Source organism: Amblyomma maculatum, chromosome 9 (genome assembly GCF_055883805.1).
Source record: "Amblyomma maculatum isolate TAMU_Amacu chromosome 9, ASM5588380v1, whole genome shotgun sequence".
In the NCBI taxonomy this organism is placed as follows: Eukaryota; Metazoa; Arthropoda; class Arachnida; order Ixodida; family Ixodidae; genus Amblyomma; species Amblyomma maculatum.
The window spans coordinates 79,611,851-79,621,993 of NC_139352.1; the positions used below are offsets into that span (position 1 = coordinate 79,611,851).

General features: G+C 44.3%; 1 protein-coding gene across 1 annotated transcript; it reads right to left on the bottom strand.

Moving 5' to 3' along the window:
- Positions 1–657: 657 nt before the first annotated feature.
- On the bottom strand, positions 658–7,307 carry LOC146179547 (uncharacterized). Its single transcript, XM_084580207.1, has 4 exons — positions 7,093–7,307; positions 4,111–4,256; positions 2,668–2,803; positions 658–898 (listed from the first exon to the last, which is right to left on the bottom strand). The coding sequence occupies exons 1-4, from the start codon at positions 7,305–7,307 to the stop codon at positions 658–660; spliced, it is 738 nt and encodes a 245-aa protein (XP_084436333.1).
- Positions 7,308–10,143: the final 2,836 nt, after the last annotated feature.

The following is a 10,143-nucleotide window of genomic DNA, read 5'->3' on the forward strand; positions in this document are numbered from 1 at the left end:
TCAAGTCACGTTTCTGGCCGTGACAACAGGACAATCGACAGCTGCACTGACAAAGGAAACGAGAGCTCTAGGGATAATAGTGCATGAAATTTTTCGGCTGACGACACTGAGTGTTCAACGCGGAAGCAACTATTTTACAGTCTGTTATCCCTGACGGCGATTATTAACCTAATAGAGCACGCATGTCAGCTCCAGTGAAGCATTATTCTACAAACGCCAGAAACACCGGAAAGAGAATAAGCGCCAGCGTATTCTCTGTCAACGCCTGAATGGCGGTGTGATTCAGCGGGTCTATGATGCGTTACTCAATGAGTTTAGAAGCTGCAGTGTCTTGACACCATGATGATCTGCTCGCGGTATGCTTTTGCCAACAAAAAAAAACAGTGCCTAGCCTGTACTACCATGCCTCTTGGACCTTCGACTTGACATCGAGTCTGATGGGCAACTGGAACATTTAGACACCGGCTACGACGAGTCGAAGCAGGATCTGTCCAAGTGAGCTAGCGCACACAGTTCAACGTACTTAAGCGTGGACACTTTCAGCACGTTTTCGATTGTCTCTTGTTCTAAGCGGTATTGTCCAGGACACCTGAGTACCGCATCCTGGGCAGTTCGATCTTCGGGGCCTTTCAGACTCCGTTGAAGCAGGCACGGCAGTTACGGTCTTCTAGAGTAGACACGCAGGCAAGCTGCCAGCACTAGAATCAGTGACGCAGGAAGAGCCTCCTTTGCCGAGCAGCCACTGCAGCTGGGCTCGTCGATGCGGTATCCCGAGCAATGAGTAGAGACAACATAGCCGCCGGCCTTGACGATGATGTCCTCGGCGAGCTCGGCTGCTTCCACGTCGCAGCGCAGCAGCACAGCAGTCTTGGCACACTGCTTGTAGCCGTCCATTTGGCTGCATGGAAAATCATGGGCTACAGAGAGTGGATTTTACAAGGTTAGCACGCACTATAGTCTTAAGGTAGCCAGCACGCACTGTCACCTGTTTGTTCATAAACACCCTGATACACGGTGTTCGCAGCTTTTATTATGCGTATATGAATCAATATGATGTTATATCGATGCTTAATTTCTTTGTTTGCGAGTAGAGGATGGACAAGTGCTGGTCGGTCGGCATAGTGACATGCATTATTTCAACCCTGAAAGTGTACATACTCAATATTTAAAACTTTACCCTGAAAAATTAAAGCCATCCCATTTCACCCTCCCCCCCCCCCCCCCCCCCCCCCCCTGATTGGCATATCTGCCAAATAGTATGTTCGACAACACAAGAATCAAAATAACAAAAGCTTTTAAATAATTAAACATGCACCTCTCTAGAAACATGACATAAGAACAGCATGTGAAGTACACCACATGTAAATTGTCTAGGCCCACTGACATTGTTCGTCACCACTGATATCTTGATCCCCTCCTCATTTAATGAACATTTAAATATTTCTCTATTTTATTCTTCATTAAACTACTTTATATTAGTACAGTCTGAAAGAGCATAGCAAACATTACCAAACTGTCAATATTGCAGAAAACGCACTCTTTGCCTGTCAAGTTCCGTATTGTTCTCATAAAGCAGACTTTTAAAAGGAGCACAATGTCTTTTCTATTACATCATTGTAGAATAATTAACTCTGTCTCTTACATAAGCTTGTATAACTTATAATTAATAATGTTTTAACTAATCCATTGAAAATTTCCAGACAGTTGACCATTTATGGCTTGCAGTACTTGGACTTGCGGAACGTTATGAAATACTTAAAAGCCCATGGAAAAGGGGTGTAAAAGTTATTAATTGCCAGCACTGTTAAAACAGATGTTTATAAGATCAAATAATTATGTAATGGCAAATTTATTACAGAAATTACGTGTCATGCTGGTATTATAATGTAGTTTGCCTTCTTTTTAGCTGGTTTTCTTTTCGTTGCTTTATTTGAATCGTAGTATAGCTTAACCTACTTGAGTTTCAGCATGTCTTACCTTTGCTACCTGGCTTTGTGCTTCTCTGTCTCTTTTACGTGATTGACCCTGGAGTCCTCAAATCAGTATTACGTTTCGGAATAAATTTCAATTCAATTTAAATCAGTAAGAACTGAAGTCACGTGCGAAGACTGGGTTGCTGGTACGTAATGTCCTGGTGCTACATTTCAGAACACGTGGCCCATGTGAACGTGTGAATCCAACGAATAACTCATTGATCCTTACTAATTAAGAATAAAAGCTGAAGGAGTGTTTTAATATGCGCCTCGCCTCCCTTCGCTGGCCGACCGCCCGGCGAAAAAGCCCCGAGCCATGCTTCCGACGCGTTTATCTACCCTCGGTCTCGTGCCTAGTTATTGGATTTAAATAAATGTTTTTTCTTTCTGCTCCTCGCGCTGATAACATGCCGGCCTCGCTCCAGGCAGCTCGCTCATGCGTACTCGCGCAGCCCGGGAGGACACCAACACAGAATAAAGCGCGCGCGGTTTGAAACACCAAAAGGTGCCCCACAGTATTTAAACGCCCCCTACGAGATATGCAGAAACAGCTGTTTTAAGGCTACTCGTGTAAAGGTGCTATTCTGCTGACACAAGTGTTGTGAATATCTACTTCAGATAAACGTTGTTCTAATAACTTCATTCAGGGCAAAGCGAGCTAGTATATTATATGCCGCTGCGACTAACAACGTACCAGCACGATTGACGAATCTTATCCTGGGCGCTCAGCGCCTGCCCCTGGGTCTCCACGCGCTGGGCCATGTAGACCGAGGCGCACTGGTTGTAGTCATCCTGTAGTTCCTTGTAGCACTTCGAATGCTTCAGGTAAGCTGCATGCGAACACAAATCACAAGAATGCTCCACCAGAAAGAAGGAACTAAATATTCTGGTGCGAAGTACGGCTCAGAGTATATGACACTGTTTGTACCGGCTTTGTTGCAGAATATGCCAGAAATCCCGATGAACCCTGTGGGCTGTGCCCTTTATTGGGCGACCGATAGCTGCGTTGGCCTTGGCTGTGGCCCATTTATTGACATATAAAATGTCTCATACCGTAAATGTAGTGGATGAAAGAAACTACAACAGCAGTGCTAGAATTATCCCTGTTTGTGCACAAGCAATAGCTGAAGAGACTATAGTGCTGGACTCGCAATCTTCGCTACTTTCACCACGTTTCTTTTAGATATTTGTTGTTAATCAACATACATCCTAAGCGCCATTAGTGGTGAAAACCACCAGAACGTCACTGATATGAAACTCATACACATCAGTCTTCATTCCTTCAATTTGATAGTTACAGCTCATCATATGCTCAAATATGCACAGAAAAGTAACAAAAACGTATTTTATGTGTATGTATAGCACAAACGAGCACACATTATGCCAAGGTTAAATGAGCATGTCTAAGCGTTCGAGTTCCGAATTACCTGATATAAAAAACATGGCAGTCTAAATAGGTACCTTTACCGAAACAGCTCAGGCGCCATTAGCAATAATGGTAGTGGAGTTGACCTAAGGAACGATAGGGGATGGGATACGACTGAAAGAAAAGCGTACACAGCAAAAATGTTAGTGGTGCGAGTTTCACTTCATAACATGCTAAAAATTGCACAGTGAAAAGTAACAAAATGCAATTTATCTGCATGTCAGCGAAAAAGGAAGTTAACATGCCAGTGTTACAAATATATGAACATGCGTTTCAGTTCCCAGTTATCTATTACAAAGATATGTCAGTCTAATCAGAGACATTTAGCATTAACGCTCATGCACCTTAAGTACGTACGTAGAAACGAATTACGAGCTTTAAAAGTTGCTATTCGCTTTGAACACAGAGAGAGTGACAGCCAGAGAAAAACTAGTTTTGCTCTTATGATGGTGTAATGTGTGTGACAGTTATTTTAGTGCAAATTTGAATTATCGTCACTCAACGTCACTTGTCTGTGACGAGGCACGTTAGAGCACTGAACATGGGAAGAATGTTGGGGAAACCTCAGTTCGCAGGTCGAGCCTCGACATGCGAACTGAGGCATCCCCCCTCTACCTGTTCAGTGTTCTTTCATGCCGTGTAGCCATCTTCTTCCTCTTGTTCTACCTGAGGCATGTTAGAAAACACAGGAGTAAAAAGTGGGCCACTCACTGAGCCTGAAGCGGGAGCCTTCCCTGCAGAAGTCCTCGATGAGCTGGGCCGCACCACTGGTGAGCCGCTTGTAGATCTCTCGCTGCTTCTCGTTGAAGCATCGCAGAGTGAATGCATTAACACAGTCCATGGCACCCGTCAGATGGCTGTGAGGCATCACAAAACAAGGCAAGAGCTGTTGGACTCGCCAGTCAAAATTAATGCAGCCAATAACGACTTTGCAGTACAAGTTCATAACGTAAACACATCGATACAGAGGTGTAATTTGGAATTATTCACATCCCCATTGAGCTTCATTTGCAACTTTTTTTGTTGCGATGTAGAGGCCCGGATGCATACACTCTAGAAAGGTATTCTGGCGTCTCGAGGCAAAGGATCATTTGAAAAGGAAGGATTTGTGTACATATAAAGGCGAATTCACTCAATTTTGTTTTCTGCTCAATTCAAAAACGACTTTTCGATACTGCACACCAAGTGCAGTTCTGGGTAGTAAAACGAAAAGTGTGCTTGTGATATATAAAATAAAGTCATCGTTTAATGGATTCTCAACACTTGTTTCTTTTCGCATCGAGTGACCCTGCACATGTACTCAGACGAAGGAATGGAATAAATAAAGCCGGGTTGCGTTGATCCCAGCAGCTCGCTACCAATTCAATCACATTACGAGCAGCACATTACCGTAGCATTAAAAGCAGGCAAGATGGGCGACAGTAAATGTGCACCTTTCATGCCCAAGGAAACCCTGCTAGCTGTTCGTTATTAGGCTAGGGCTAATTTACGCCTGGTTCTCATCATGTCAAACTCATGTACCCTTGTTACGATATAACAATATAATAACAGTTGTACATATTGGCCTCAACATTATGCGTATCGGTGTGAGGAATAAATCATCTGCAAACGCACACTCAACATCAAAGGCTCCCTCAACTTGTGACCCATATGAGAGTGTGCTAAATAGTGAATAGGCATCGGTTCAATTCCCTTCCCTTATGACACGTGCCGACGACGGTAAAGAGCTAACAATCGATAGCACGGAGTCAGCAAGTGAGGACCAACAGTGGACGGATTCCCGTTATTGTGGGCACAATAAATTAGCTGGGGAAAAACAAAAACACAGGCATGCGCCGGATTAGAGGAGGAAAAAATAATGAAATAAGAAATAACTAAAAAATAACTATATAGAAACAAAGAACTGATTTTTGCGTCAGCATAACGCTTGTATGTTTGGCTTTCCATTGGTCCAGTCATCGAAACCAAAGAAACAAAGCTTATTCGGCACCATTCGCCATCCGATTTGATCCCTTTTTTTTTTTTTTTTGGTGCAGCGTTTCAGTGCAGGCACATACTACTGCGATCAGCACCCTGACAGTACCAAGCGTGTGCGAGTAAGGTTTTGTAAACAGTGAGAAAAGGGTCACATGTGACGCTGAGAGCCCAACGTCGCTGCGAAACTTTATGGAGAAGGAGCGGCAAGACAGTAGTAAATGCTGCAAGATAAGGGATAATAACACTCTTATCATTGTGAACAAGGAATCCATTAAAAACAAAATCAAACTCAAGACACTTATGATGATTACTCACGCACTCCTTTGAGATTCGCGCCTCAGTAATTAGCAAGGCGTTAATACTGTGGACACTTTCTTGGCGGCCACTTTTCAATGGAGGCAAAAAGCAAGGCGCCCGTGTGCTGTGCGATGTCAGTGCACGTTAAAGAGCCCCGGGGGGTCGAGAAGTTCCGGAGTCCTCCACTACGGCGTGTCTCATAGCCTGAGTAATTTTGGGACGTTAAACCCCACAAGCCAACCGATACTGTGGACAACCCTACAACCTCACCGACTCTCTCCAGCGCGCCGCCATGCTGCTTCTGTCTTTAAGTCTGCCTGAGCAAGCGTAACTGTCGCAGTTTTCATTTTTATATCTGCCTCATTCACATATTCCTTCTTTTTATTTGAAACGACATATAAGGAATGTTAGTGCCTTACAGCGGTTACAGCTGCTTCTTACAAGAAAGTGAAAGTCGGTTTCATAGAGGTTATTGAGGTTGACGAGACATCAAAACCAATACACAACATAAAGAACATAGTGTACGGGTCAGAAGAATGAACCCTAAGAAGCACCGATAATCACCGTGCATGAATAGTGATCATTAAGAACACATGATCAGGCGCCCATAGAGGTCGCTTGAGCATTGCAATGTAAAGTGGACACAAATTACGTTCTCAAAATGTGGAAATGAAATGTAGTGGACTCGAGAGGCACCGATAAGGCGGCGGTAGTTTTATCACTCAGTAATTCAATTCAAGTTCTCTCTAACACTCGTCCAAAATGTCCATATCTTATCAGAATAATTTCAGCGCCGCGAGCACGCGTTTTTGCAGCACATATGTCAGTTTTGGGCGCAATTAGAGCTTTTAATGAATAAAAATATCTTCTTACGGACACTCAGCTCCTTTCTTAATCATGATTTCTAATTGTCACGCTCTGGGAAATGTAATATACACATCGTGCACTGTCAGAACAGCCAATCCTATGTAGAAACTGTTTTGCGCAGGCTGGTTCTAAACGCAATCAGTGGACGAGTGTTTTCAAATTTGTGCTCATAGAGCTTACTTCCTTAATAGCTTCATATGCATTACTCTTCAGAATTCTAACATACGCTGCCACCGCTAGATTCCTTCTGACCGCTCACAACCAGCGTTGCTAAGGCTTTTGTGAGGCGTTTGCGCTTGACCCGATGACAAAAATGGGCATACGGGACGTGAGGAAGAGTTGCGCACGAAGAGGCGACGCCTGCGTGATAGGAGGGGGAAGGGAGACAGATTAAATAAAAGCTATGGCTGTGACATTTAAAACCCCGGCACAATATCCACTGCAGACACTATGCCCTGCTGAATCGGTGATGTTAAAATGCGTTTATTGCACAATATGCAACACTGCCATTTAAGTGGTACGGAGCCTGACAACGAGATATTGTGTACTGACTCGCAGATTCGCTTCAGCTCTGCTTCTGTGGTGGCGAAGGCGAGGCTCTTGTTCTGCGACAGCAGGTCCAGTCTGCTCACACACTCGGTCACCTCCTCGTTCTGGCACGAGCCGCCGCCGTTACTGGGACCGGACGGGTCGCTCAGGCCGCTGCCACCGCTGCCGCGACCAAGGCGCGACGCCCGCAACGGAAGCGTGGAAGCGGCCCAGCACATACCGCTGTCCCAAAGGCAACAGCACAGCAGAGCCACGCCTGTGGTATAGAAGAGAAACAAATATTTATTTAAAAGGAAATTTGACACCCGTTGATTCTTTTTGTACAAAAGAGTGAAAACTATGGCTTTATAGTGTTTCTGTGTAGGTTTCTGGTTGGTTTGCAGGATGTAATATTGAGAAGCGACTAAGGCTATGAGGACCATCGTAGTGGAGGGTTCCGAAAAGTTCGCCAATCCGGTGTTTCTTAACGACCGCTGGCATCGCATAGTACGCGGCGCCTTGGTTTTTGCCTCCACCAAAAAGCGGTTTCTGTGGCCGTGATTTGGTCCCGCGTGCTAAGGTTCACCAGTCGAGTGCCATAACAACTGAGCCACTGCGGCGGGGAGTGTTGGTGCGTTTTCGACACATTATTTTCACACTGAGTGCATCCTTCGCGTTCCTGTGACTTCAAAAATAATTCTTTCATGAATGTCAAGGTATTCGGCACTGTAAATTTTGAAAAGTAGCCACTATGGCTATTGTCCCCATTGTGCGGAATTTTCGTAATTTTGATTTGGTTTGGGAGTTTACCGTCCCAAATCGACTCAGGCTATGAGAGACGCCGTAGTGGAGGACTCCGGAAAAGAAAGGTTTATTTATTTTTTTTTTTTTTTGTGCCGTTACACATGATCAGATCTGCACCCTAGTTACCTGAGTTTCCCTGAGCAAAATATTATTGGCTGAATAATTTTGTTGATGTGAATTTTGAGTGAGGGCACGTAAAAAGTTTAATTTCATTCAATTACATTTTGTGCATATATATTCAGCAGGAGGTCGCTCTGACCATGACCGGACACGATTTGCTATTGCCTTTAATACATCCTGATATGCTATTTAGGCAGTTTTAGGTCATTTCCGGGTTTCAGAAACCTGCAACAGGTACTAAACGAAACAACCTCGCTTCAGATGTCTGCGCGGTTGCATGCTATCTTCCACAGCGACACTTTCCTCAGTAGATAGAAGGATTGCGTGGCGAAATTAACTCTGTTGGCGTTCAATATTCAATGAAAACAGGGCTTTTGTATCAGCCTCCCCTCTCTCATCTTGAGGAAGCTCGGTTATTTTAATGTCTCATTTGCTGCCCTCCGAGGCTTTCAGCGGCGTTATTTCTCTGCCTATTGCTTTTAAATGCGGTAGTGTTCTCCACAAAATCCGGCGTTGGCGTTTTTAAAGTTGCTGGCTTTCGGGTCAGCGTTGAGAGTGAAAACTCGCGGAGCATGCGTTTGGCTGATTGATTGGTCTTCGCATTGCGTGTCGTCACTACAGAGCACCCAACATGGCACGACCCAAAGACGCTTCCAATGCGGGTAGCTCTGTTCAGTTGGGGAAAGGAGATCGAATGGAACACTTCTGGAAACTTGGTTTCTAACTAGACTGCCACATCATTACGACGTGGTTAATTGGGACTTTATATCTCTTCCCGGTGGTATTCAATATAATTTGATAGCTCACGCGTGCATCCAAATGAGTATGTAGGAGATTATCGAGGCACTATATCAGGAATTGGAGATTTATCGAGAAGAGTTTATATACTCGGACAATGATCTGCATGGCGTCAGTTGCTGTTGTCAGTCATTAAAACTGTCGTGTCATCGCCAGCTTAGCTGCTCTCGAAAAAATTTTTTTTTTGTTCCTTTACCGTCGCTAACACGCCCAGTAATACCACCAGCGGTTATTGAAATGACAGTGGAACGTCTCTATGCTAGCCCGCAAGTACTCATTTCCAATTCCCTCCACCTCCCTTGGAATAACTCTTTTTCATCCCCTCCCCGTGCCTTCCTTCGCTATAGGCTGTCACCATCCATGTATGCGCACATTGAATACAACTACTCCCGCTGTCAACTTCCTCTTATGTTTATTCAGTGCTTGCACATAAATTATGATATTCTGATATATTATTTTCTTCCCCTAATAGCTGACTCAATTTTCGCTTCAATAACATTTTGGAAACTTCTCCTCTATTTAAGGCTCGCGGCTTTCGTAACTGTCATATAGTCTAACTTTCCACCTGTTCGCACGTTTAGCCAATCCTTCAACTAAGAATAAGGACCAAGACAGCCTCATGTTGCCAGTGCGAATACGTCCAAAACTTTTCAGTGACAAACTGAGTTACCCGTATCACTTATTCCCCTTAGTTTAAGTACGCCGGGGAGAAAAAAAAATTGTTCCTTCAGTTCTCAACTTCCTTCGTTTAACTGCTTTATTCAATACCTTCCTGAACAATTCACTAACAGTCTCTGCTTTGGCACTATTGACTGCGTATTAATTTCACTGAAACATCGCTGTCAGCCTAGAAGATAAAACCGATCCCCAATAAAGAATAGCTTATCTGCATCTAGATCGGTAGCCAAATGATGCACCGCGTCATCAGGGGAATATTCTTGCATCGCGCGGCAGAGTACAATGTCCTTAAAAAAGAGTCTTCCGCGAGAGAAGGTAGTCTTCCCCTGAATTTGCCCGCCTAATAAAAGCTCCAAGCTCCCGCTCAGCTTTGCTCCTCGGCACCAGCAGTCGGCGGCATCCTTCGTTAATTAAGACGCCTCAGACGGTGTTGGACCATCTTTCTGCCGAGAAAAACCTATCAAAGAAGCGCAGACTTCTATGTCTCGATTACGCCTCGGTACTGCTCTGTGTACCTGTTCTGTGCCTATATTTATACATTAATGTGCGCACCTGTGTGCGTCTATTTGCAAGCAGAACTTCCATTATCGCAGTCACCTTAGGTTGAAGAACATAGCCACATAATAGGTTCTTGGCAGGTTGCTTGACACTAAAATGTACGTATCCTCCTGCATA